Below are 27,981 nucleotides of genomic sequence, written 5' to 3'. Positions count from 1 at the left end.
AATTCATGGATGTTCACATTTCAAGATGGAGTAATTTCCTCATCAGCTTGATAACGAATGTCGTTCCTCGTATCTAAAAACACGTGGGAAACGCAAAATATCCATTGGCATTTGTTTTCATATCGCCGGAGATGATAACCAAGAATGGGGTACTGAGCGGGGATGGTGGTGTCCACACCCCTGACGGTCATTGCTTTCGCAAAATTCAATCAGCGAGAAGGATGTCAAGAAGGGAAAAGAATTTTGCTGACGTTGTAAAAGTTTCACGAAATCGAAAGGAAAATCACGTTAACATGTGCTACACTTGAAAAAGTTCATATCATATCTAGACGTACCCACCTTACGCCCAAAGGTATTCTCCGTAACTCCATTCATGCCACATGACTATATACATATAAAAGAATACATTTCTGTCAATATCCTATTGTTTGGTCAAGACCAATGGGATCTCGGATTGTTCTCAATTCGTAAAGGGGTCAGAATCTGTACTGTCTTGGAGCTCTATTTAGCTCTGATGAAATATCTGCCTAAGTATCAATCCTCCTCACTCCCATACCCCCCAAACCAGTGGCGGTTCCAACTACCTTTCTATTATCACCAAAATTATGTAATCTTTCTCCTATCAGATAGACTTCATCCTTAATCTTCTGCTTCCATCCCTTAACCATCTGTGCCGCTTTCCATAAGGCACCAACCACCCCTAACATGACCAGGACCATGGGATATGCGTAACGATTCACATATATCAATTCTAGTTCTGTAGAGTTCCTCCACAAAGTTTTGGTTGCAAATTGAGCAAGCATGTAGGGAAAAGCAAGAGCTATGGAAAGTACAAGCGTAGCTGGGAATATGAAAGACCTCGTAGCTAGCCTTGCATCCGGATCCCAATAACCGTTTCGCGTGATTGCACGTAATGCTTCCGCTGGCCGGCTGCCCTCATGCCACAATATAATTCTTGTGGTCAATTTAACGTACAACAATCCTAATGTCCAACTTTGCACAAAATGAACCACATGTCTCTCGTCCTCCGAGAAATAAGTATGCATGGGGATGATAAAATAAAATTCCACGAGGAAGGCAAAGAGTGTAGGAAGTACAAGGATGAAAGCAGTGTAAGTCCAGACAATGCGGGCTATGCGAAGAGCAACCTTCGCTACGCGGCTAAATATTATGCTTGGTGTGTCTCCGTCAAGATATAATGAGTTACGAAGTGTTGCCAAACCGGTTGGAAGGTGTATAAGAGCATAAAGTGCGCTTCCCAATATGTAGATTCCAATGGAAAAAGCATAAACATCGTTCTTACGCACGTCCGCTGGAATGATCTTTGCGAATATATACCTTCCGAACACCAGAGGGACAATGGTGAAGCATACTCCTGTTGCTGCAGCGAAGAGCCAGATTGAAAGAATGAATGTAGAGATTCTTAAGCGGAACCATGGTGGTACGTAGACCAGCTTGTAATTTTCAGGATTGCGACCATGAACACCATCAAAGCTGTCCTTGACGCCATCCAGACGACGATTATCACGATCTACCTCGAGGAAAGTTTTGGTACCCTTTGGGAGTTTGATTTGATCCGATGCGGGAGCTCTTACATATCGTCCGTCGTGTATGAGCTTAACATCATTGTCTTCCGTGTCCTCTGCATGTTTAGGTTTCGAGAACGTGAAATAATCTTTCCACGACCCTCGAACAATTTGACCCTCCTCGTCTGGTTTTCTTTCATCAAACATAAACCACGTTAACCTCAACAACCGAGCGCACCGGCGGAACCACCAGCTATACATCGAATGCAAACCATCAGAGGGCTTGAAGAATCTGACTGCCAAAGGCATCAAGAAGTTGTAAAAGAGGAGATCAACGGGGAATTCCAGTACTGGCTCGTTTGAGGACCAATGAATTGGAAGAACACCTTTGAATGAGAATGAAAGTCCCCAGACTACTCCACCCAAGCAAATAACGACCAGAGCACCGTAAACTAATGCGCTAAACAGGATCTTGCGCAGTTGTGTCGTCACGCTTCGTTCTAGTACATCACGAACAGGATGAAATGTCGGATCGTCGGGGTCACGAATGAAGTCTAATAGTGTTAGCAATGGTTAATCGATGACAAGAATAGTAGATCAACTTACGTAAAACCCCCTTCCGCATTATTTTTCGGCACATCGACACGAACAAGGCGAAATGAAACATGTAGCAAGTGCCGACAAACCAATGTATGAAGACGGAAGTAAGAGGTGACCGGCCAGTGAAACTAAGACGAGACATAATAGTAGCGCCTTCGAACAACGGCAGCAGAGCTGCATCGAGAAGCAAGCCACAATACAAGGGAAATACGAGCATCTCGATACTGATGATAAAAATCACTTTCATGACTCCGCCTGCTTGGTTCAACATATCAATGACTCCGTTTTCCACATCTCGTACACTCCCCGGCTCTGTTGAAAATGGTGTGCCTCTCTTGACGTAAAGACCGCCTAATACGGTAAGGGTAGCAAAGCCTACTAGGGTAGCCCACATTCGATCCAAACCACCCCAGACGCTTAAGGCTGGATCCAGTGGTGCTAATCGCTTGGGAACTTCTAAACTGATAACCCAAGAATCAGGCCGCGCCAAGAATGTCGGGATCCCCAATACAATGGATGTAATAGCTTTGAACAGAGAATCCGTAAGGTTTCGAAAATGGGCGACGGTGAGCTGATAACTCCCCGACAAGAGAAACATGAGTCCATTTCCAATGATCGCAAGTATTCCATACAGCGTTGACTTGATCATCATCAGAGCTTCATGTGAGGCAGCTGAAAAGGTAAATATTTCAGAATCAGCGAGGTGGAGAATGCTATCAACCGTGCCGTTCATGACGCGTTCGAAGGCGGCCTGAGAGAACTTGAGACCATCATTTCCTCCTGGAGAGCTAGAAAAAGCCAACAGCCGCAAAGGAACTTGAGCGACAGCAATGAAACAATAATATGACAACCCCAATATTACTAAGGCAGTGTCTTGCACAAAAGCTGCAACCCCAAAGATGAATCGAAGGGGAAGCTTGAATGCTGGTCCTGGGTTTGCCAAGAGAAGGATAGATATCCGGCCAATATTATATGGAATCCAGATAACAATCCCTATGGTAATACCAAGAAGGAAAGCACTAAATATGGCGTTCTGAACAAGACCAAACAATGGCCCTCGCATACCCACAAGCTCCATAATACCATCAAAATCTTCAGCGTCTTCAATATCTGCTTCAGGATCTAAGGCTGGGGCAATAGCAGCCTCGCGTACCTCAACATCTTCATCACCCTCATCCCCGTGATCAAAAGCATCGCGACGAGCTTGTGCAACTGGTACAAACGGGGCTTCATCAGCCATATCCTCAATTATGTGCTCATCATTCACACCGAGATCTTCCTCTGGTGCAACATCATCAGGTCTGCCCCATAACCAATCCGCGACATTGCCAACGAAGCCTTCTGGTTCTACTGGTCGACGGGGCGGGAGAACCGGTTCGCGTTGTGGTGGGAGAGGCGTATCCGGGGCGAAAGGGTTTTGCTCTGTCTCGTCAAAAGCGTTTTCATTATCGTCTTCATCTTCTGAAATAGGATTGTTTTCAAAGACTTTTTCCCAGTTGCTTGCGGTACGAGTTACGCCATCCTCACCAACTATCTCGAGGGGCTCATCATCACTCTCGTGGCTATGAACATTCCCAGCGTACAAAGAGGATTGCGGATTGTCTTGGCCAGCATTTGAATCCGAGGTCACTCCGTGGTGTAAATCTAAATCTTCAGCTGCCTTTCGAGCCATAGAAACCATTTTCTCTTCATTCGGGTTTTTGTTTTCCTGAAACAGGCTGAGATTTGGGTCGGATAAGTCCTCATCTGGAAGATCAGAGAAGGCCCAATTATTTCGACCTAACGGCGATTTGTCTCGATAATGAGGGATATCCGAGGTAGCCCTGGGTCGGTTTTGAGACAACGGAAGGGCGTGTGGTTCCCGATTGGGAAATGCAGGAGTTCGTCCACCTGAAATCGTAGGGTATTTGTTATCCGTTTCTTGCAAATTATCTGAGCCGGAACTCTTGTTCTTGAGGCATGTTTCCGATGCCTTGTACGATTCGTCCTTTATATCGCCATTGGTTGCCACCCGCTTAGAGCTCTGGCTAGATTCTCCATTAAACGTAGAATTGTTTTTGCTTTCGAGTTGGAGAGATTCTGGTACTTCCTCCCAACTGTCCGAGCTAGTACTGCTTTGGCCCGCCCCGTTAGCCTTGCTGGTGTCGGCTGAATGGTTCGTGTTGGCGGGTTGAGGTAAATCTGATGACATTGAAATCCTTCTATCATTGGCCAATTCGTCATAATGATAATTTCCATTATGCAGCCGCAAATTCATAGCTTCAACCAAATCTTGCATTCGATCCCCGAGATTTTCTTGTTCTATTATGTTCAATACTTCTCTAGGATCTCCGCCGGCTCGTCGCCATATAACCGAAAACTGATCAGCGAGCTGAACTTCTGGATCATCCGGATCACGCTGCTGATCGAGGGTCTCCGGTGCAGTTACAAAATCTTCAAGTTCGGCTGCTGTGATCAGTTCATGATTGAAGTCGAATACAGGGCGAGGGCGAATTGGATTGCGTATCTCCACAGGCATAGGCACATCCAGCTGAGCACCAGGTCCAGCATTGAGTCCTCGAGCTTCCGCCAGATGCTCTCTCTGAATAATTCGAATTCGTTCCTCCATCCGTTCTTGAAGCTCATCAACGTCAAGTGGCAAGTCTTCTTGAGGAGGTGCACCAGCAGCAGCTACATCCGCATTAAATGCTGCACCCATATTGATGACAGGTTGTTGTTGAACCACCCATTCCCGTATCAAGAATACAAGAATGAATGTAATCACAATTACCAGAATTATGATGAAGCCTTCGGCAGTGTCAAGAATGGCTTGATTCAGCCACGGAAACCTAGTTCCATTACTTAAAAAAGAGACATCGCTGAGAAGCGAATGTCCCTGACTTCCGGATAGGGGTACTGTAGTGATACTTCCTGTATTGTTCGTCGAGCCATCTGAAGGTATCGCGTGTGTTAGTCCAAATCCGTAATAGATTGACCTGAAGAAACCAGATGTGAGAGGGTCCGAACCACTAATGTTGAGTGTTTGAGAAACAGGCATCATGATACCCATAAGCTTCTCCATAAAGCCCCCAATTCCAACAGGCGAAGTTTGACTAGCATTGAGGGGCGTAATCCTTTCTGAAGCCATCCCACCCCAAGTTGAGTTTACAGCACCACGCGAGATTCCCAAACCTTCTGAAACGGTGTCATTCTGTCTGGAATTGGTTATCAGAATTTGGGCTGGTGTGCCTCCATCACTGAACCAGAATAAAAATCGCCATACTTGTCGAATGAAGAATGGTAAACTGATTAGCCATACCAGAATCACCAGGCCAAACCTTAAATATGTAGCCATATTCTTGATGACATGAAAGGCAAAGTGTTTTAGGAAAACCCGAGTCGGTAATGACTGTGGCATATTGGGCGAGTATAGCTTCGTGAATCGAAAGGGCGTTTTGCAGAGTTCACAGTGTTTCTTCTGCGAATGCGATAGCCACTCCATTAAGCAATCCTGATGAACGAACTTGATACTTCCGCTACATTTGCAAGGATAGAACAGAGGTTCTGTCTCCGTAGCCTCCGCTCTACATATCCTGCAAGTATCTGGATCCCCATTGTCATCCACCCCATTTGTTGTATTGGTCGCATATTGAGGATCGTTCATGACATCTGGCGCGGGATTGTCGTTATGCGTGGAGATGACCCCCAGTGTAGACATATTGAAAGGGACGTGGGTAGGGTCGGAAGAACGGGAGGACGAGAAAAGAAGAGATTTATCGAAAGGGCAGATAGAGTACAAAGCTCGAAGGATGAAATGCGCGGAAAGCAGTCAATGCCTTTAAGCTAGAAAATTCGAAATAGCATGCCGTTATGTAGTTGTCGGTGGGTGGTCGGTTTGATGGTAATAATTGTCGGAGTTAATGCACACCTTAATTGAAGGAGTGAGGGAGTAGTGAAAGGGGATATCAAAGAGAAGAGGGGCGGGGAAGTGAATAAACTAGATGGTATTACAAATGGCTCTATTTATTATGATGACGTTGAAAAAAAAGAGATCGATATAAAATAGTGGGTGTGAAAATCGTCAAGTACGTATTGAGTACCTGGGTACTTTCTTGAGTATCGTGGATTATGAATGAAGGTTCCCGGGTTCACACAAATAATAAATTGGGTGCGGAAGTGATTAATCAGCAAGTGCCATTTGAAAGACACCAGCTAGGAGAGGACTAGATACAGCCCAGCCCTATACTGTCTAGATCGTATCTACACAACCATATAATAATTGTTTCGAAGAAGGGGGTTAATCTATGATTTGATTTATGTTTTATGATTTAGTATTTTTTTATCGTGGAATACCATATATTTACCAGTAGAATGCTATGTATACCTACCTAGGCAAGTACTCGTACCTAGTCAACTATTGTTCCTGGATTAACGACCTTAACACGAGATCGGAATATAAAATGTGATGAACGTTGGTTGAATGAATGACGCTCCGCTGGCCCTCTGGGAGCCACTACCGTGGAGGCAGACTATTTGGGAGTCAAGTGTCTAGGTATCTACGATCTAGATTTACCGAGTAGATGTCATGTTGCAAGCACAGTGCGTTATCTCAATTGTTTGCCCTTTTTGACCTACAACGAACTCGATACGATGAATAGGGAAATGTGTCACGTGTAAACTTTCGAGATTGAGTGGATGTTCCCACCCATCGAACTCGGGCTTGACAGATACTTTTGGTGATCTATCTATCTATTTTATTGCGGGGTTGGTCTTTAATCAAAATTTACTCGCGACCTATCGTAGGTATTCATACACCTTCCGCTGCACTGCTTCCATGTATGTTTGATCAGTGACATGACTTTAAAGTAGCTAACTCTCATCAATCTTTCATCTTATCAGGTCTTTTTTTTTCGACCCATCATCGACAGCAGCAGCTCACTCTCTTGGTTTCTTGGATTTGTTAGCGAGTCTCGACTCTTTGAGCACTGGGACTGGCCGTGGTAGTTTCTTGATCAGCTAGTTAGCCGTGCTTACTATATGACGACAGAATACCAAGGAGGGAGGCAGTACGAAATAGTTCATTGTTTTCAACCTCCTCCTCCTCCTCTGAACCTGGCCAACTAATCAGAATTGAGCATCTCTTCTTAGCCTCGGACACTAGACTTCGGTACGGGCTTAGGGTCCAAAAGCTTCACTTGGAACTAGACGTCCAAATTGACATTTGATAGCTGACAGCTTTAATATACCTGCCACCTGCCACCTGCCACCTACTAGGTATACAGGACAGGTACCTGGCAGCAACCTGTAGTGAGAATCGAATGAAATGAAAAATATCAGAAAATATAAGCAATCATTCCAACTTATACCAACAGAACAACGAACAATTCACAAATGCAGTGAAATTTGGCTCATTTCTATTATTCATACAAATACGCCATAAAAAATCCATACATTTGACCCAGGCTCTTTAAGATTCTCTTCTATCTTCCTTTTTTCACCACCTTTGTTTTGTCGTCATCAATTAGACACTGATAGCGATAGAAATAAATCTTGGCATACATCAGATCTTGGAAATCCTACTTTGTGCTTTTTTTTGTTCCAGTTAAATCTAGAGGGAAATCACCACCACCACCATTTCTTTTTCGGCAAGCTCTCCCACTTTACTGCTTGTATCATTGTTACATTTCTACCACCTTGAGAAAACCCTTCACCAATCACACAAAATATATCACATTGATAGTAACGAAGGGCTATCGACAAAATCTACATGCTGTAGAAGAAGATGGCAGCAGGTAGTAATGGAAAGGTGGTGGAAGCCAAACAAAATGGTTTAAATGGCCACACCAAAGTGGTTCCCACTTCGCCGGCAGCAAAGAGCGAAAAGAAGATCAAGAAGAAGAGATCCGGATTCTTCAGTTTCGCTACTATTACACGGTATGCTATACGTCTATGTATTCCATACCATCGTCAATTACTAATGAAGCTTCAGGATCTTAACATGGTACTCGATAATTACAATCTTCCTACGATGTCCTGCGAACCTCGACCTCGTTACAGATACCTCTCCTCAAATCTGCAAACCTTATTTTCAACTACGATCTGTATTGGTGCCTCATTTCGAACCATATTACAACTCATATGCCGCACCATATGTGAATGCTGCAAAGCCGTATTATCATTCCGTTGACCAGAAAATCATTGCACCTGTAACTGCTCTTGGTATGAAATATGGTGCACCAAGAGTGGCACAGGTACAAGCATATGGTAAAGCTCAATGGGACAAGACCTTGCAACCAGAGGTATCCAAATATCAGAGTCTTGCGAAGGCCAAATACGATCAAACATTGGCTCCACATTGGAATAAAGTCACTGCTGCGAGTGGACCATACTTTGATCTGGCCAAAACAAATGCTGCGCAAACATATCATGAACACATCGTTCCAACTTTCAATATTGTACAGCCATATGCCATTCAGGGCTATGGGTACGCAAATGATTTCGTTGTAGGCACTGGAGTTCCATATACAAAGTGGGCCTTGACTTCGACCGGGGTATTTTTGGATAGAAAGGTCTGGCCCAAATTGAGGATCTTGTATGGCGAGAACGTAGAACCACAGTTAGTACGAATTGGTGAGAGACTAGGTAGATATAGGGATGGCAAAAAATTGCAGGCTGTGGTTGACAGCATTGATTCGTGAGTCAGTTAGATGTATCTATTAGATTCTAGCTTACGCAGATTCAGTTCCTCGTCTGCTTCCTTTGCCTCTTCCACATTTTCATCAATATCCTCGTCCGTCTCATCCGCGCACGCTACAAGTGCATCCTCGACCTCCATTTCTTTATCCGTTTCTACTTCCTCTACCAAATCACCAGAAAAGACCCCTTTAAGTGAAGATGAGATCAGAGAAAATGCTCGAAACGTCGTTGCAAAAGATTTAACAACCTGGCAAGAAAAGTTCTCCAAGGCGGCAGATGAAGGTTCTGACGAAATCGATGAGCGAGTGATAGAGATCACTGAGAGATTGGTTCAAAATCAAGCCAAGAAAGTAGGATCTGCACTACTCATCGAATTGGAGGAGGCTATTAAGTCGAATCTCGAGTCGCTCAAGTCTACAATAGTTTCAATCGTCAACGCCAAGAAAGATCCCGAAGAATCTGAAGAATCGCTCAACACTGCTGTCCGAAAAGCAGGAGTTGCAATCAAGGAAAAGGCTCAAGCCGTCCGAACTTGGCGACAAAGCTTTGACGCGGAGACGAATTCACTTATTGGGAAATCGGTCAAAGATACGTTTGATATCATTGATCATATAAGGGACCTGGGTTTGCAAGAAATCGGAATGCGATGGGCCTGGACCGATGGAATTACTCATAAAGATTGGACCAAATATCATGCGTTGAAGAGTAAATTTGAAGAATGGCGACTTGATGTTGAAAAAGTCGTCACTGATCATCCAGGTCTTGCGAAAGCTCGAGCAGCCTCGGAAGACGTGGAGAGTAAAGCAATGGGTCTTGCTGGAGATGCAGCAGCTGAATTATCTCGTATTAAAGAGACTGGTAAATGGAAGATATCGACCGGCGATTCCAGTGAGGATTTCAGCACCAAATATGTGCCGCCCGCAGTTGAAGTCGCTGGCCAAAAGGTCATGGAAAAGATCAGTGAGGCCACTGATGCTATGGCCGGTACCACACAAGGAACTCTAGAATCTGTCTCGTCAGTCGCTAATCAGGCGGCTTCATCCATCTCTTCTGGTGTCATTGGCACACCTCAAGGAAGTATTGAAAGTGCTAGCTCTGTTGTGGGTGAAAAAATTGGTAGTATTTCGCAACAGGTATCATCATCTATAATTGGTGAGCAACCGGGAGTTGTTAGCCAGGCTTCAAGCAGTGTCCAGTCTGCAGGCTCTGCTATTTCTAGTTCTGCGTCCAGTCTTTCCGATGCCGCAAGTTCATCAATATCATCCATCAGCAGCGTAATTTCCGACGAAGCTTCAACGGTATCCAAATCTCTCGAGTCCGCATCATCTTCTATTGCCAGTTCTTTATCAAAGAGTGCAACCGACGCTACCAGTTCCCTAAGCTCATCTGCATCGGTCGCGTCAAGTACAGCATCCAGGAAAGTTTGGGGTGGAGCAATAGCTGCTCACGTTGAGGCACGACAAATTATTTTTGATGATGTCATTGATGATTCTGACGAGGAAACTTACAGTGAGAAGATACAAAGTATGGCAAGCGTGGCTGGGGATCAATTCAGTGACATGACAAGAGCAGTCAGCGAAGCATTGTTGAGACCAACTAGTACACAAGGATCTGTGGAGAGTGTAACCAAGCTTGCTGCTGAGCAATATTCTAGTGCTTTGTCTGCTGCGAGTTCGGTTCTATATTCAACGCAACAAGGGACTGGTGAAAGTGTTGCTAGTATTGCCACAAGTCGATATGCTGATGCCATTGCTGCGTAAGTTGTTCAATTATCACTCGCTATTGTTCTCAAATCCACTGACATTGTATAGGGCAAGCTCCATCATCTATGGCACACCTGCACCAAAGCTGGATTCCGCCGCAAGTTCGGCTAAGTCTGTCTACAGCGACGCATTGTCAAGGGCATCAGATCACTACTTACAAGCAAAATCTGTTGTCTCAGCTCAAGTTTCGGGATCTGCAAAGCCGGTTCACCAGGAAATGTTTAGTTCTGTTGAATCTGCTTACACCGATGCCGTTAATGCAGCTAGTTCCAGACTTCAAGTTGCACTTTCTGGCGTATCAACCGCTGTGTATGGCGCTCCTACCGGCGCCATAGAATCAATACAATCAGTAGCCGCATCAAGACTCTCAGAGGGCCTCAAAGCTGCTTCCTCTCAATACGATGCTGCCAAGAAACACATTGGCCCCGCACCTACCCCAGCTGCTCAACAACTACTCTCCCAAGCTCAAAATCAATACTACGCCGGTATCGGTCTAGCTCATGTCAGATATTCCGAGTTTCTTGAGGCGGCATCTTCAGCTGTCATGCCAACTCAGAGACCATTTCACGTGAGTATTTATGATAAAGCCAGCGCCAGTATTATCGGGACTTCTACACCAGCATACGAAGCAGCTCTATCTCAAGCTTCAAAAGAGTACTCTAGTGCTGTCGCAAAGGCCCAAGCAGGACTTGATAAAGTCATTGAAGGACTATCCAATGTTGCTAGTGATGCTGTACCCGCTGCAAAGTTTACTGATCTTGCGTCGTCTCGTTTTGCTAAGGCATCATCTCAAGCTTCTGCGAGCTACGCTAGTCTTTCTTCCGAAATATCTCAAAAAATGAATGCTGTCACTTCTAGCAGCACAACACCACTTCCTGAATCTCTTGCGTCTGTCGCTAGCGAAAATTGGGAAGCTCTCATCACGAAAGCTAGTCATCAAGTCTATGGATCCCCCACACCATATTTTGTTACAGGCAATTTCCTCTCGAATGTACAACAATATGCTGCACAAGCTACAGACGGTGCAGCGTCTCAATATTCGGCTGTGCAATCGCTTATCAATGAGCTCGTGGTTGGAAAAGAACCCGATTTCACCGAAAGCGTCTACAGTCGATTGAGCTCCGCTTACTATACGGGTGCAGGTGACGCTGTTTCTTCGGCGTCATCTTATGCAAGTCAAGCTTACGCATCGGCTAGTTCCGTCGCAAACTCGATCTTCACCCCTCCTCCTGCAATCGAGAAAATTCTTGATGCTGCTTCCCTTCACCTCAACGAGGCTGTTGAAGCTGCTAGTGCTCAGTACTATGGTACCGAAAAGGGTGCTTATGAAAAGGCTACCGAGGCAGCTGCTTCTGCTTCTGCTTCTGCCTCTAGCGCTGCGAGCGAGGGCATATATGGTACACAATCAGGATATGCAGATCAAGCTCAACTTTCGATTTCAAACGCCGCTGCCTCCGCCCAAAAGGCGATTTCAGAAGCAATCTACGGAACACCCACTGGCACTTATGAGTCAGCAACTCAGGTTATAGCAGAGAACTTTTCTTCTGCAACTTCTGCGGCTGCAGAATCCTATTCAGCTGCGCAAGCTAAAGTTTCGGAAGCCATCTATGGCCATGAACAAGGAGCTGTGGAGAGTGCGCAATCAAGATTAAATGCAGCAGTTGAGTCAGCACGAGCTAAGCTAACAGAGTTCGCATCATCGGTTGGAGAAGGTGGAAATGAAGCTCTCAGTAAAGCGAGTGAGGGTGTTGAGCAAATGGCTAGTAGTGTGGGGAGTGTCGTTGGAGAGGCCACCCAAGCTGTTGGTGGAAAAAAAGACGAATTGTGATGGAATAGATCGCGATTGGGAGGCTTTAGTGAAGATTGTCTAATGAATAATGAGATAGGTTCGGCTGGTGGGTGGGCGTAGGTGGCTTTATACTAAAAAAAGATGCGTGGAAAGGTTATTTTTTTGGTATGAACCTGAGATGTATTAAATTTCCCTTCTGTTTTGCTGTGATGTGTTTACTAGCGGATACTCTTTTAGTTGATTGATATGATACGAGATAAATGACATACAATATACCATCTACGCGCTCGATTTTCAATGTACCAAACTATAATTCAATGACCCGAGACTTCGAGTACTTTTGACTCTCGTAACTATTATGTTCAATACACCACCTCTCATCCGAATTGTCAATTTATGCTATATGGTATGATTTTCTCTCGTCCCTTGTTTGCTCTTGTGTCATTTCCACGAGTTAAAACGTGCCCATTTAAGTAGTGGAATCGAGATCTATATTCACAAATTTACTCTCGCTTTGTCTTATTACAGCATGCAACTAAATGTATGTCATTCCGTGCAGAACTTTGATTGTAAGCGATGCGGCTGACTTTGACGCTACGAGCTGCTAACAACTTATCCATTACCCGAAAAGGTAACCCGATTACAGTTCGTGTGGAGAGATTCAGTAATGGTGGGAAGTAATTGAATGGGGGTGCAAATAACTATGCAATTTTATGTCGGATCTTTAGAATAATCTCAGCTGATGCTTGTTTTCTTGGGGCGTAGGTTATGGATTGAAATGGGTAGTCTCTTCGTAGACTGCGAAAATTGGGTTTCGTCATTCGTGATTCGTAGGGGTTATTGATATGAGGGATGGAGGGAAATTAGTAAAGGTAACTGAATGGACGTCGATGGCTAGGACAACGATATGTATAAGAAGGTTTCCTTTGCCCGATAAATCACCCAGATCTCAACCTTTTTTATTCTTTAAGCTTAATCACTCATATCAACATTTCATTTACTACGCTTTTAGCTTACGCTTTTAGCTTGTATCTTTTCATAATGCAATCCAAATTTGTCTTCTTGTCTATCCTAGTCTCGGCAAGCCTATCAGTTGCCCTTCCAGCAGCTTTCAACATCTCAGACCCGTCTACTGGTCCTATACCCAGCGAAACGGACTACTATAGTTCGTATCGCGGTAAACCTGCTCCGTTTCCAGGGAATTCTACGTCACCTATCTTACTAATAGAAAGTGGTCCACCCGGACCTGATGATCTTCTCTTTCAGAATCTTCTGGCCGCAGAATGGGCAGTATTCTCCTTCTACCAACAAGGCGTCGAAGCTCTAAATGCTACATCATTCACATCCATCGGATTCCCAAACACCACCTACGATCGTCTCCAAGAAATCCGCGATAATGAAGCTGGTCATCTCCGAATATTTCAGGATTCCATATCTAACACATCGATCAAACCCGGCGCGTGCAACTACGATTTTGGCTGGGGCACCGCCACCGAATTCCTAGAGATGCAGGTATTGATTGAAGTCTCAAGTATGGCATTTGCGGCTGGACTCGTGCAGCAAGCAAATTTGAATGTGACGAAAGGTGCCTTGATGGTAATTGGAGAAACGGAGACTCGACACACTACATGGGCTTTAATATCTGTTTGGGGAGCTGATCCCTTTGCCGGACCGATTGATACGAGTTTTCCGTATGCAAATCAAATTTTAGACTCGACGAATCGATTTATTGTCGATGGTTCATGTCCAAGTGCGAATCCCGGGTATCCATCTCCTAGTCAACATTTACCCCAATTGCAAACCCCTGAGAATGTTACTGGTGGAGGGAATTTGACATTTGTGTATGAGAAAGGTAGTGATGGGGCTGAGATGCCGGTCTTTGAAGAGGGAAAAGATTATTATGCTGTTTTCTTCCACGGGTTGGAGATAATATCGGTTCCGTACAATGTTGCTACTAATAGCACGACTTTCCCTTCTGAGCTAGAGTTGAAGGGCATAATCTTGGCGGTTATTGCGGATGAGTTGGATGCACCTACGGAGAAATCTGTTGTTGCTGGGCCTGCTTTTATTTTGGAGCAACCGGCGATACTTGCTGCTAGTGGGATATAGGAACCCGCGAACGATGCTTGAAGCTTGAATGCTAGAGTTAAGATCACAAATATCGAAACAGCTTGTAGAATGCATTTCAAAGTAGCAGTTGGCGCTTCTGGGATGATATAGCTTTGTATGATGGAACAATATATTGGTAAACTATTATAATACCATGGTACAGCCTGCTTCTGCGATTTCACTATAGGATTTTATTTGTGCGTGCTTGAAGCGGATCACTATGTCACCTTCTACTAACAAACAAAGATGTAATCATGATGAAAGTTCTGTACGGTTTAGAAAATCAAAACGACATATGCAAGAGGACATCTACAATTGCAACAGAAACAAAGTTCAGGATAGTAGAGATGAAATAAAACAATTTCATATGCCCAGCGGGAGATTGACCATGATTGTGAAGTCATATTGCAAAGTTTCTGCCCGCTCGATTGACAAGTTTAAGATCTGAAACTTTATAGTGTCTCCTCGATATCCTCAGCCTTCGCAGCATCACTGTCATCGGAGTCGTGAATCTGCAGTCTTGGGTCCCTCCAACTAATACACAAGCTTTATGATTAGCCACCGCAAGAAACTCAACTGACTAGAAGATATGAGATTTCCAGGAACATTATAGACTTACACAGGTCTCCCCGCACAATCAAAGGTTAGACCCTCAATGCCACTCGACGTTTCCCTTCTTGCCAAAAGCAGTCTATTCCCCTCTTCGTGTCTATAAACTCTAATCTCTCTCCTACACCTTCTCCTAGCCTTTGCATGCTGTGGACTGCGGAGAATAGCTTTTCGAGGTCCAAGATCTTTCCAGTTTCCAGGAATGGGTGGAGGCGAAACCATTTCGGCCTCCAGCCGAGTGAGACAGTTACCCATCGTGAATGAAAAGTGAAGTAGTCTTATTCAAGGATTTTGATAGTTGAAAGACACATGAATAGGTAGTATGTGTTGTCGTCGTCAACTCCACGACTGAAGATACAGAGGAAGTCCATTTGGTACACAGAAAACAGACACAAAGATTTTCGGGGCACAATATTAACTACGAGGTGACATCAAGAACAGATTACTACCTACTAAATTGATGTGAGAAATTTCACACGGTGATCTTACGACTCTTGACCATCGTGAAATTTGAGCCAGCAGAAAAGGACAAGAGGAAACGAGAACAATGAGAGAATCACAACCAATCTCGATCTATGCTGTTGTCATACTAAAAATAAGTCGAATCTGGGGATGATCGTAAAACCCCGGATTCTGGAAGGTAGACAAAAATGGCCACTAATTGCAAACCATGTTAGGCTTCATACTATGGAAATACCAGTTCCAAGGTATTCAAAAAGAAACGGCTTGAATACGACATTCCTACTCGTCAACAGGTTTATCTGCCTCTCCAGAAACAACACCCATTATCTACGCCACGTTTCATTTTATGAAAGAACTTACGAAAAAACAGAAACAATTAAACATTTTCTATATATAAAAGTTTGGGTAAGATTTAGGATTTGACTGCCCGGAATGCAGGGTTGTCGGGTCATCGGTCATTCGCCAAAGCTTAACTTTAAATCCTACCCCTTCATCCACAAGGCGACTTTCAGTATTTCATTGTGAGTATTTCATCATGAAGGATTTGTTTCTGCGCCCCAAACATCATACAAATTTCGGCTTGATCGTGCGAGAAAATCCTACTGTAACGTCGTCGTACAACATGTTAGATCACGTATTCAGCTTCCAGGATACACATAAGATGGAAAGCCCTCCCAGCTTAGAGTTATGGGCGATCGCTTACAACAACTCATCATATAAAAAATACCTACCTAAGTGAACGAACTCATCTAACCCGAGAAACTTCATCGAGAAAGCTACGATATATCGCAATGTCAAACCTAGTACTTCTCCAAGTGCCTCATTCACCGGGCCCTAAACACAACCGAAGCTCTTCAGTTTATTCTCGCAACTCTTGTGATTTGACTTTCTCCGCCTATACTGGGACCACTCTAGCTGTCGAAACATGTCCCACAACAACTCGAGCCCGTGAATCACGATTGAGCTATTCAGGTCCATGTGATGGGACGGTATTTTATATTTACGATAAACCATTGCCACCATTGCCACGGGAAGCTCTTGTTCAGAAACAGAAGCCTTTGCCTCCGTTGTAAGTATACTCACTTGTCTCCAATCATTCGATATCAGCATGCTAATTTCATATCAATCAGACCCCTCAATATGTCTCGTCGCAGATCCCATCAAAACATGAAAAGTACAATGCTGGAACCGAGGAACGATACCATATACTATGACGAGAAAGAGGTGTATGTCCACAACCCGTTAAGTGATGAGAAAGTCGTGCTGGTAGAAAGCTGGGATGAGAAGGAAAAAAGATTGTGAAAGGGTTCGATCAATGTTGTATGAATAGCATAGTGGCTGTGATGTGGGAATCACAATTGGATATCCAGAGATCTTCTAGACATCGATGTACATAATTCGGAGAGCGGGGTACACGGTCTTTTTCAGGGATCTGAGGGCGGAAATCAGGGTCTTCCGCGCGCAAAATATACTTTCCGGCGTTGAGTCTGTGGTGGGGCATATGCTTGGAGCACTAATTGCCTTGGGATAAGAAAATGCTTGGTCTTCCTAAATCTTCATTTCTTACTCATTGTATACATAATAACATATTTTTTGACCAATTTATTTTCTCACTGAGATATTGATCTTTACTACTATTTCGCTTTGACGAACTATTACTTCTCAAGGGTCTTCATCACCACCTTGAGCAATTTCTCTACCAAACAGAGAGCCCAGAGCAGAGCCCCTCATACGCTTCGCCGAGTCAGAGTGATGGAATTGACCCTCCATGTCTCAAGTATCCATCGATCTCGCATCTTTTCCACTAATTCGCTGTCTAATTCCCGATCACTCCGAGTTGATTTGCTTTGATTCTCGTTTAATATCATTATTTTGAAGACAGCCGAGGAGCTGAGAACTGATATTGTTGGACCTTTCGCAGAAATGATCGTGAGCGGCGATGTCATTTATTCCCTTGGTGATTTCTTCTCTTCGCAATTACCCGAAGTCAATCAGCTCGTTGAACCTTTATTGACAAGCGTTACTCTTTGCCTTTGAGTTTGATATATGATTAGTTGAGAGATTTCGCTTTCGGGAGGCGAGGGGTTAAGAATTCTGTGTTAGTTACACTTCTTGCACTGTCAGCTTGTTTCTCTTCCGGCGTCGCTTTGGTGTATGAATGGTTCCAGCCTAACGGCGAAGTGTTGGTATTATAATTATTGTGTTGTGGCTTCACTGATCCGTTGAGGCATGTCTCAAGTAAATTTTGCTCTCAATTGCTTAGATTCTTACAAATTCTGCAAATTCTGTTAACATCCTACTGTCCCGTGATTCTAGAACTGACCCTGCCTCCCAACATTCCTTCCAATTCACCACGCCTTTAACCATTCTATTTTCTAAAGTGTCTTTCAATCACATAGCACTTCAAAGACTCGAAACCTCTGTTGCATGTGACCACTCATCCTCCAATCCCTTCAACCTTGCTAGGAACTCTGCCCACGATTCCCTCGTCACATTGGAGTCGAATTCAATCGTGATATTCTCACTCCTCCCATCGTTAACTCTTCCACCCATAGCATCTGGAGAATCAATTCCACATTTCTTCAACTCAAACGTGTTTCCAAAAGCAGCTTCAACTTGATTGATAGCACGAGTAACATCTTCTAAAGTTTTGAATGCCTAGAGAAAACTGTTAGTAGACGAATTTCTTCATTGATGAGATAATGAAAAGACTCACAAAGACACGATTTGGACAATCGCCTCGAGCGTCGCCGTTCTTGAGTACTGTTACCCTTAGATGCCATATTGAAGTTGATCCCTCGGAATTGTGCTTCCAGAGGGTATGGGCTCCCAAGTTCTCATGGGGGAAGTCGACTTTTTGTCCGTTGCCATGTAGCTCTTTATCGCTGGTATTCATGATATCTGAGTAGCCTCTCATTCCAAGTCCGGGGCGTGTCATCGTGATTTTATTTGCGATGCGATATGAAGATTGTAGTGTTGAGATGTGTTGTTTGTATTGATTTGATGGTGTGTGAATCGATTTTACTTGTTTGGTGCGGGTACGGAAATCATCTTCTCACCTAGCATCAGGGACTTTTATATATATCAAGTTAGAAAATCGCGTGAGGCGTCATGCTTAGATGCCATGATCAATGTGACACGAGAATTGGTAGCCATTTCAACATTCGTGGTCGGAATAGTTTCATTGACCTATCGGGTAGTTTCATCGCGGCTGGGTTTTGGGGAAATCACACCACTGGGCTTACAGCATGTGAATTTTTGCTGTACCTGGTGAATGCGACCTGTTTTAATGCGTATATGACCTGATTTTTCCCAATCCCATCGCCGATGGCAATAGTTTTGCTGTGGCTGCGAAACAAAACCGTGTATAGCCAATGAGTTTTTCTGTGCATTGCAAGTATGTAGCCGCGGTTGTGTCACATCACCAGTTTTAAAAAATTGAACAACGCCACTGAGGAGGGGATGGAAAATTTGAACATTGACACTGATCAATTCACTCTGCATACTTTCATCGATCATTTGATCGTGATTTTAGGATTGTTGAGAACTTCGACGCCATTTTGACGAGTGAGTAATCTCTTATTCGTGGCGTGGAAGCTGGGAGTGTCTGGCCATTCGCGACACATATGCGTTTCTCACGCGGCTGTCAGAATACCGGTATGCCAAGACATAAAGAAGCTTAAATTTGCGTTTGAAATGCAACATTCGAAAGATAAATCCGTACATTGCCCTAGTTGTCACTTTTATGTGTTTGGATTCAATGGAATTGTTTCGAGGAGATGATTGGACGCATTAGGTTAGCGAGCGAGTATTTGGCGGGGTGAAAGATTCTCCACATAAGTTTTTGGCGCCTTCCTTTCTCTCTTTTTCAACAACGATGGCAGGGTTACGACTTTTTCTTCATGTTCATGCTGTGCTTACATTTATATGCGTTGTATAGATTTCTACCGATCAACAATCATTTTTTCTGGGAAGTTAAAAAGATCTTGCAATATGTCATTAGTGTGGCATTGTTTCCCAAAGCTGTAACCTTCCTCCGTTCGCGCATAGTTGAACATCCTCCACCAAGATACCCTTGTTGCAGCCGACATATATCACAGAACCGCGATTTTGATTATAATATCCCCCAAATGTGATGGGACTTAGGCAACGTTCTTGATGTTCGTGGTTCCTGGTTCTTGCTTTTGCTTTTTGGCGTTGCAATCAACAATTGCGCTGAAAATGTTTCTCGATTTATTCAATCCAGATCTCCAAACCTTAGATCTAAGATCATCTAGTGAATCATGATGAAATTCATGTTAATCTCAGGCCAAGAGGAGCCTTCGTAAGTCCCAGATCTACGAATCAAAATTCGTTGTTGTTTTGACTCTGTTCACATCAGCTCAAAAACAAATTGAGAATAAGTCGAGAACAATGTATAAATAGATCACATACTCAACTCGCGCTTCAAAACAATGCTTTTCGCTATGACTATAAATACTGGATCATCGTATAGTTATCTACATGTCTCAAACTCCAAGAATCCCAGACTCTTGCAATAACACAACTAAATATGGACATTGCACAAGAACTCTGCGTCATTGACGAGACATTCCACACAGTCTGTGGCCATATCATCACCAGGATTAAGCATGTAGATGAACATTGCCCACACTTCGATAGAAATCCTTACCTCGAGGGTCAATACATTAACTGCCAATGTAGAGCCTATCACATCAATCAAGCCACAGTCCTTGACTCATCCTGTAAGTTCTGCTTGAATCCTGAGACTGATGCTATTGTTAACGAATGGAGGTCTGACACGCAAGCAATTACACCCGCCGAGATCCAATCTCGTCGGGAGTTTTGGACACGATACACCGAGGGGCAGAGAACACTTTTCGCAAGACAGGAGGTTTTGGAACTCGATGCCGTGATTGGCAGGGAAGCCTACGAAGTGGGGGTACAGCTGCATCAAGATGGTGCAGATGAGTTGACCGAGGAGATACTCGATAAATTGGCATTGAACCGCATCAGACTTGACAGAGCCCGATACTGGTACATCGCACAACAAACTTACCACTTCGGACAGATCAGAAGAGGCATCCCGGATGATGAGCTTGAGCATCTGTACGAGGAAACAAATCTCAACCCCGCGATTCTTGCACCAGTCCTCCCAGCGGATCTCCCAGATGACGAAATCTGTGGGATCTGTCGAGAATCCGTGCATGTTCCGGGAGTCGGTGGGCTCACAGATCTTCGTCGGGTCTTCTGCGGTCGTCACATTTTCCATCATGATTGCATTCTTCCCTGGTTCCGAGAAGGAAACCCGAATACCGTCACATGCCCTGCTTGCAGGGCCACAAGGAACATCATCATTCCGCCAGACTTTTTTGACATAGTTCCTCTAGTAGCCAGATGAGTCAATCCTTTCCTACTTTTCCTACTCACAATTTCACCTCATACACATTATCCAATTAAACATCTACCGAATCCAACCCTATCGTGCCCTACGTGTGAACTCCAATTAACCACCATATTTCGAGACGTCTAATTCTCAAAACTATCTTGTTGTGATCTCTATATCCTACATTCATTTTCCAACTTGGCTACTGTTGTCTTCCAGGCCCTTCTACTATCATGAAAATCTCAACACTGAGCAGCGTTTACGAAACTCCATTTGCCCAATACCTCTCCAAATCAAAATATGTGTGAAAGTCCAGAAAATGTGGCGTTAGTGGACAACCATGATTTGAATATAAACATCACATATCACGACCGGGAAGTTGGCCACCTAGTACTTGATCTTCCGAACATACGCATATATATCACAATGATGTTACTCCTCGATTCACCATGTCCTATCAAATTGTATTTCGATTGTTTTTAGTGTCTCTAATCGTGCTCGTATTCTGTGGTGATACAGTGAGAGTATTACAAATACCCTCAAATAACAACTTTAGAAATTATACAGACCAGAGAGCCAGCTCACATCTTGATCTGGTCATTTCTCAGAAGCTACAAAGAAATGAGAAAGTTCTCATATATTCCTTCACGGCAACCTTTCATCTCAGCCTCACACCTAATCAATGATAATCCTCCACCCATCACCAAGCGTCTCATTCCTAGAGCCAAGTCCTCCCCAAATCATGAGTTGTTTCGTGCCCGTCATCGAGCTACCAAAGTATCGTCTACTAGTCCAAGCTCCACCTTTCTCTTCATCTGCCCCCACCTCTATTCCGCTGATTTGGAGACGAGACCATTCTCCTCTATGGCTATCTACACCCGGCAGTTTTTCTCGCACGACATCTTTCACCTTTGCGCCCGAATATTGCGCTGGTGGAAGTTGATAGATCCAAATATCCGAGAATTCTTCCTTGTCATCAGAGCCCAAAGCCAACAATAAATAATCCCTACCGTTTCCGATAGTAATGAAATGCAAAGCCGCAGATTCGCGAGGTAATGGAACCTCAGATGGTTTGCTCGTATCGAATTCCATTGTCTCCCATTGAATATTACTCTTAAGATCGTTCATGTGACCTTGAGCCAAGTCCTTACTCACATCATCCAGAGTTCCACCGGTAGGATATTCCAGGAAGTCGATTTGTCCACGAGGAATCGAGCCTGTAGATTTCTCCGAATCGACACTGTACCCCAATCTCCATAATTTTCCTTGTCCGCAGGTGAGATTGATTCCAGATGTTGGTGACCCTGGAGGATCTGGTAGCCTGCTCCACTTCCCTTCATCCAGATAAAATGCCCACAAATCATTCAAACGCACTTGATCAGACGATAATCCTCCATAAACGAAAATGACAGAGCCGTCAGGACTCGATGTGCTGACATGTTTCGTTCGCGCAAATGGAAATGTGGTGTCTGGGGGAGGATCCAGAAATGTCCATTTTGAAGATAATAGGTCGAATACCCATAATCGACCATTTTCTTCCAAAGGCTTCGGACTATCAGAAGGCTTTTCACTCCCGCCAAAAACGAAGAAACGATTTCGAGCAACGGTTGCTGAATGATATGTGCGAGCTAAAGGTACAGATGCTGTATTCTGTTCTCCATCTCCGACTGCTGGAATGGATCGCAAAACTGCAGTCGTGGTATTCTCATCAGTTGAGACGTGAAGCTCAAGGACATCATTTGTCAAGGATTGAGCATTGAGATCCTCAGAACCACCAAAAACGTATGCCCTATCACTAATCACCGATAAAGTATGTCCATATCGCAGTAATCTATCCGTGGTCGTCACATGTTCGAGATGTCCTTTTAAAGGTAATGTTGATTTCGACAGATAATATGCCGCGACTCCTCCCTCAACGGCTGTTTCGACACCGTAAGCGGCGGCAGTTACGATAGCTGGCTCCATTATGATTTTAGAGTGATTTATATTTGTTCTACTTGAATCAATAGAGTTTGTTATGTTGTGAATTGAAGTTGTGGTTGGATCTTTTGCCACTGGAAATGACGTAATGATCGTCGCGGGCCAGGAACGTCCCTTAACTTTCTAAGAGCACCCCTTTCGCCATCTAGGCGCACATCTCTTTGCGGCCAAGAAAGCAAAGCACTTATCACGTGCATCTATGTTCTCAGCAATTTGGTCTACATATCGGTTTTGGAGGAATCAAGAATGACAATGAACATCATACGAGAATCCTTTGCTTACCTATTTGCATGAACATCTGGTCTGCTTGTGAAACAGACAAGCACTGAAAACAATTCGGAAAACATCGAGTATGAATGGAACAATACAAGCTGTCATCTCATTTCTTGGCCTTTTTGTAAATGCTTTATAAAGCTTGTTTTAACAAAGAACAAAGAGATGAAGGAATGATCTTGAATTGCTATAATCCTTTATACACAATTAATTATATGAAATTATAAATAGTCATTGTACGCGCTAATTTCATATGTATATACAATGATTGAATGAATAAGTATTATAAAACATATTAAAAAGCGGCTGTGCTTTTCCCTATATACAAGGGCTTTAACCAATAAAAACATTATGTTTTTTTAAAATTAATATAATGAACTTTAGTATGCCAAAATATTATAAAGAAATATCTAAATATATTTAATTATATTAGAATCTTATATATATTCTATTTATTACAATTATTGCTTTACAACATTTTTTCATAAATCTTAATAATTTTTTTAGATAATTCTTTAAAATTATCTTCTATACTTCTTTTATAGCCTTTTTTAATATTTTATAACTCAATTTATCTATAGAATAATAATTCCAAATTCATTCTTTTATTCAATTCCATATATTTTTAATAAAATTGAAATTAGGAAAAAAAGGAAGCCAATTTATCTTTTCAATTTCTCTTTTAAAAAGATCTTGAATAATAATATCCGCAAAGTATTCTAATATACTATTTTATATAAATATATGATCTAAATTCAATCTTATCCAATTATAAATAATAAATATTATATATATTTAATAAAATTCAATATTAATAATTCTTTAATCCTTTTTCTAAAATATATTTAATACTTTGTCTAATTTGTTTGAAAAACAATCCTAGAATATTTATTTGGTTTTCTTATATTCTCTTTTTAATATATATATAGGATTAAAAGCTTTATTTTTTTGATATATAATATATATCTTTTTATATAATCCTGTAGTTACTCATATTTTATTTGATTATAAAATAATATTTTATTATTCTTAATTCAATAAATATAATCTAATATAAATTAAAATCAAATTTATTGATTTCTTTTTGATACAAAAGATTTTCAAAAAGTAATATAATATTTATATTTTGTTTTATATAAAACAAATCAAATAATAAATTCTTCTACTCCTTCCTAAACTAATATAATAACAACTTTTCAATATAATATTCACCTATTTGTTTTTGATTTACTTATAACTTAAATAAATTAATTAATTTGATTAATAATCAAAATAAAAGATTAATTAAAACATTTTTAAAGAATTACTTATATTTTAATAATATAATAAATCTATCTATATATCAAATTTACTTTTTTTAAAAAAAAAAGATTAAATCTCTTCAGATTTTAAATTAATATAATATAAAACACATATTTCGATTTATTCATTTTAAATCATTTTTTCATATTTAAATATAGAAAATAATAATAATATAATAAATAATAATATAAATTTAGTATTTAAGAATATTAATAATAAGATAAATAATAATGAATTGATTTTTTTTATTTTAATAAATTCGAATATTATATTTTTTTTAGTATATTTATTTTAGTATATTTATTTTAGTATATTTATTTTAGTATATTTATTTTAAAGAAAATATAAAAAACGAGTTTTCTTATAATAATTCCTAAAAATACTTTTTAAAACTAATTTGAAATAGATTTTTAAAAATAGTATCAAAATAAATTAAATCAATTAATTAAATTTATTTATTTTGATATTTCACCTACATATGGGATCAATTAGTGTTTTATACAACTTACTCATTCAACCATTGTACTCCTTCACCCATTCCGCTCTGCTTAAAAACTAGACAACTGAACAATTATGGAGAAAGATCAGGCAAAACTTCAATGAAGATAAACTCTACCCTAGTACGAAAGGAAAATCAAACACTCACATTGTTGCAACAGGCTAATCTATTGCGTTGCCAGTAATAGAATCAGAAAAAAAGTTGCTAGAATTCAAATGTGATTCTCTTGAGATAAATCGGTTGGCAAATAAATTACTACTGAATATACTGCCTTAGTTTCTAGATTATCCTAGGGAATGGCGTCAATAACCGACGGTGATATGATAGAAACTTCTCAATACACAATGATACCTGTGACTAGGCTTCTTCGGATTTAGATCTGGAGTGATCATCTCAGAATTGGATTGGTCGACAAATTCTTGTGTAGTGTGGAATTCATTTCGATGCTATGCTGCTAGAAAATTCCAATATACACCCCCTCACGAGCAATATCAACGCTGGCCAAGTTGACCTCACTAATCTATTCAAAAGGTTCAAAGAAGGAAACTACAAAAAGCTCTTAGGTAATGAGCATCCACCTCCACAGTTTGAGCCTCCTGTAAAATGCCATCGCTAGCAGCCCCAAGGACAGCAAAGTTTCCTCACCTCGGTGCTAGCTCAACCCCCTAGTTTTCAAAAACCATTCCCTTTTCGTTGTATTGCCGACACTTCTTTTCTTCGTTTCCTCTATTTTAATGTCTATGCTTGCAATATCTTAAGATGAATTATTCCACCAGTCGTTATTTTGATAAGGTTTCTTCTAACCGCCTTTTTACAAAATTGTCAAACATGTCAAACAACGTCGAAACACACCAACAATTAGCTCTGTAAGTCCGTATAGGTAATCGACGAAAGCCATATCATGTAACTTGCTTGCCACATAGGTAGTTGGGCATCTCTTCACTTTCCTCACTGCTGTTGTCTCCGTAGTCGGGTAGAATAGTTTTGCGTTTCTTGGATTTATTGCAGGTGCGTATGGAGCGTCGCGAATATTTATTCCTTTCATTCAGTCCATAATCTTCCCCTGATACCGCAGTTTCACGTTCCATGATTGGCTCAGAGTCAGACAATTCCGAATCTTCCCTCCCCAAACTGGAAGATGGATTATCACCGATGATAGTCTTCGGGGCAGCTTTGAAGTGTTGTGCCACTTTCGGTTTTGGTTTGGAAGCCTGAAATCTATCCTTATGCTTCTTTCGAGCCAGCCCAGCTCCCAGCCCATTCAAAACATCTCTTACGGTTGTAACAGCGCCAAAGATTCCTCCTTCTTCGGTAATCGATGCGACAGCACTTTTATGATTTTCGAGGACGCCGGCGGCACACGCGTCCTTCACCAAGACGCAATCAAAGTTGTTATCATTGGCATCCCTCATCGTACTCGTTACACAAACGTCCGTTGTTACACCACATATAATCAAATTCTTGATACCTTTGATGTTGAGCATAAGCCGGAACTCTGTGTGTTGAAAAGCGCTCCGACCCGGTTTATCAATAACTGGCTCATTTGATAGGGGCATCAATTCATCGATAATTTCATGTCCTTTCTCCCCACGGACCAAAAGACGTCCCAGTGGGCCATGATCACCGATGCCGAGTCCAGATGGATTATTTCTTGAGCGGTACCTCTCACGCTCGGAAAGGGTGGACAAATCAGGCCGATGGCCTTCGCGCGTGTGGTAAATTGGATATCCTTTGGCTCTGCAAGTGTCGAGAAGGTTTCGAATGTTGGGAACAATGTCGAGAATTGGCTTATTATCAATGTTTTGCTTTGCCAAATATCCCTCGGCAGAAGCAACTGCAGTGAAATAAAGTTAGTAAGTGCGCATGAATTTGATTTGCATCCATAGTAAGAGGATTTGAAATCAAATGCGTGAGGAATTATTGGAGTCTCTGAGCTTTCCTGTGAATAAAGAATCCTATACAGAATTCATTATCGGCGTTCTCTCTTAGTAGTATATGCGTATGTAAAGAAGGTGCTAATAGATGCGTCACATGGATTATACACGCCCAACAACGGAAAATAGATTAGAGCTTAAGACTTACAATCTTTCTGCATGTCAATAATGACTAGCGCCGTGGTGGATCTGTTCAGTGTACCGTCATGAGGCCACTTGTAAGGTATGGCCTGTAGCTTGGTGTATCTTTGCGGACACACCACAGTAGAACGATGTTCGCTATCAATAGCTCTTCGTTCTTGTAAAGTAGAGGGAGACATTCTGAAAGTTTGGCAGTGGTTTTGTATTGAAAGTGAATGTGGTGGGTTTCGATGGAAGTTGAGAATTTTTGATATGAAAGAGGATCTCTTGGATTTAACAACTTTGACCTTTGCTGCAGAAACGGCTGTTGCTGCTCGAGTTTTGATTTCGAATTTCAGCTCATCAATCTCGTCGTAAATCTTCTCTGAGGTTACTGATGCATCACCGTTGGTGCGTATTTTAGAGAGAGTTTGGTGAGGCTCAACGATCGGAAGAATAGCAGAAGAATTGGTATGAATGATAATTGATGGAGGAGTGTTGTCAGAAGTTGGAATTATTTGTTGATAAAGATTTGGGCCATTCGGTCCTTCCATTTTGAAAAAATCTTATGTAGGGGTCAACAACTAAGTAAAACCCGACTAAGCAGAGATTCTCATTCGACCAGAGTTGGATTCAGTCAGATGAGGAAGGAATAACGGATTGAACCAAGAGAATATCTTGTGGTCAAGCTGAAAACAACGAACAAAAAGATGGTGGATTATAAAGATGTTGAAGAAGAGATAGGTTATGTATACTATATCAATTTCACTGATTGATTGATATATATCTTAATTTGACAAGCTTCTTGAATTCGATAGGCCAAGTCAAAAGTCCGATCATGTACTGACTGCAGGTACAGCTGGATCTTGTTCCTGCCTCGGGTACCTACGAACATAATAGGGGAAGCTCCAAAGATCATGGCGCAGAACTTCAAGTGAAGCAATCATCATTTAC

General features: G+C 42.0%; 9 protein-coding genes across 9 annotated transcripts; 4 read left to right on the top strand and 5 right to left on the bottom strand.

Moving 5' to 3' along the window:
• Positions 1 to 290: 290 nt before the first annotated feature.
• Positions 291 to 6,210, bottom strand: EAE97_008060 (uncharacterized protein). The gene is made up of 2 exons (XM_038878574.1): positions 2,133 to 6,210; positions 291 to 2,080 (listed from the first exon to the last, which is right to left on the bottom strand). The coding sequence occupies exons 1-2, from the start codon at positions 5,821 to 5,823 to the stop codon at positions 528 to 530; spliced, it is 5,244 nt and encodes a 1,747-aa protein (XP_038730824.1). The 5' UTR covers positions 5,824 to 6,210; the 3' UTR covers positions 291 to 527.
• A 1,677-nt stretch (positions 6,211 to 7,887) lies between these two features.
• Positions 7,888 to 12,392, top strand: EAE97_008059 (uncharacterized protein; the record flags this gene model as incomplete). Its single annotated transcript, XM_038878573.1, has 4 exons — positions 7,888 to 8,039; positions 8,095 to 8,799; positions 8,848 to 10,557; positions 10,613 to 12,392. 4 exons carry the CDS (start codon positions 7,888 to 7,890, stop codon positions 12,390 to 12,392), a joined length of 4,347 nt encoding a protein of 1,448 aa, XP_038730823.1.
• Positions 12,393 to 13,394: 1,002 nt separating this feature from the next.
• On the top strand, positions 13,395 to 14,462 carry EAE97_008058 (uncharacterized protein; the record flags this gene model as incomplete). The annotated part of the gene is made up of 1 exon (XM_038878572.1): positions 13,395 to 14,462. The coding sequence occupies one exon, from the start codon at positions 13,395 to 13,397 to the stop codon at positions 14,460 to 14,462; it is 1,068 nt and encodes a 355-aa protein (XP_038730822.1).
• A 452-nt stretch (positions 14,463 to 14,914) lies between these two features.
• On the bottom strand, positions 14,915 to 15,326 carry EAE97_008057 (uncharacterized protein; the record flags this gene model as incomplete). The annotated part of the gene is made up of 2 exons (XM_038878571.1): positions 14,915 to 14,996; positions 15,082 to 15,326. 2 exons carry the CDS (start codon positions 15,324 to 15,326, stop codon positions 14,915 to 14,917), a joined length of 327 nt encoding a protein of 108 aa, XP_038730821.1.
• Positions 15,327 to 16,324: 998 nt separating this feature from the next.
• On the top strand, positions 16,325 to 16,835 carry EAE97_008056 (uncharacterized protein; the record flags this gene model as incomplete). Its single annotated transcript, XM_038878570.1, has 2 exons — positions 16,325 to 16,602; positions 16,664 to 16,835. 2 exons carry the CDS (start codon positions 16,325 to 16,327, stop codon positions 16,833 to 16,835), a joined length of 450 nt encoding a protein of 149 aa, XP_038730820.1.
• Positions 16,836 to 17,936: 1,101 nt separating this feature from the next.
• On the bottom strand, positions 17,937 to 18,471 carry EAE97_008055 (uncharacterized protein; the record flags this gene model as incomplete). The annotated part of the gene is made up of 2 exons (XM_038878569.1): positions 17,937 to 18,191; positions 18,250 to 18,471. The coding sequence occupies 2 exons, from the start codon at positions 18,469 to 18,471 to the stop codon at positions 17,937 to 17,939; spliced, it is 477 nt and encodes a 158-aa protein (XP_038730819.1).
• A 1,614-nt stretch (positions 18,472 to 20,085) lies between these two features.
• EAE97_008054 (uncharacterized protein) lies at positions 20,086 to 20,934 on the top strand (the record flags this gene model as incomplete). Its single annotated transcript, XM_038878568.1, has 1 exon — positions 20,086 to 20,934. The coding sequence occupies one exon, from the start codon at positions 20,086 to 20,088 to the stop codon at positions 20,932 to 20,934; it is 849 nt and encodes a 282-aa protein (XP_038730818.1).
• Positions 20,935 to 21,594: 660 nt separating this feature from the next.
• On the bottom strand, positions 21,595 to 22,884 carry EAE97_008053 (uncharacterized protein; the record flags this gene model as incomplete). The annotated part of the gene is made up of 1 exon (XM_038878567.1): positions 21,595 to 22,884. One exon carries the CDS (start codon positions 22,882 to 22,884, stop codon positions 21,595 to 21,597), a length of 1,290 nt encoding a protein of 429 aa, XP_038730817.1.
• A 2,988-nt stretch (positions 22,885 to 25,872) lies between these two features.
• On the bottom strand, positions 25,873 to 27,581 carry EAE97_008052 (uncharacterized protein; the record flags this gene model as incomplete). The annotated part of the gene is made up of 2 exons (XM_038878566.1): positions 25,873 to 26,807; positions 27,056 to 27,581. The coding sequence occupies 2 exons, from the start codon at positions 27,579 to 27,581 to the stop codon at positions 25,873 to 25,875; spliced, it is 1,461 nt and encodes a 486-aa protein (XP_038730816.1).
• Between the last annotated feature and the right edge of the window lie 400 nt (positions 27,582 to 27,981).

Source organism: Botrytis byssoidea, assembly GCF_014898295.1.
Source record: "Botrytis byssoidea strain MUCL 94 chromosome Unknown BBYS_016, whole genome shotgun sequence".
Classification (NCBI taxonomy): domain Eukaryota; kingdom Fungi; phylum Ascomycota; class Leotiomycetes; order Helotiales; family Sclerotiniaceae; genus Botrytis; species Botrytis byssoidea.
Note: the sequence above shows the minus strand (reverse complement) of the source record. Positions and strands in the feature narration are given on the sequence as shown.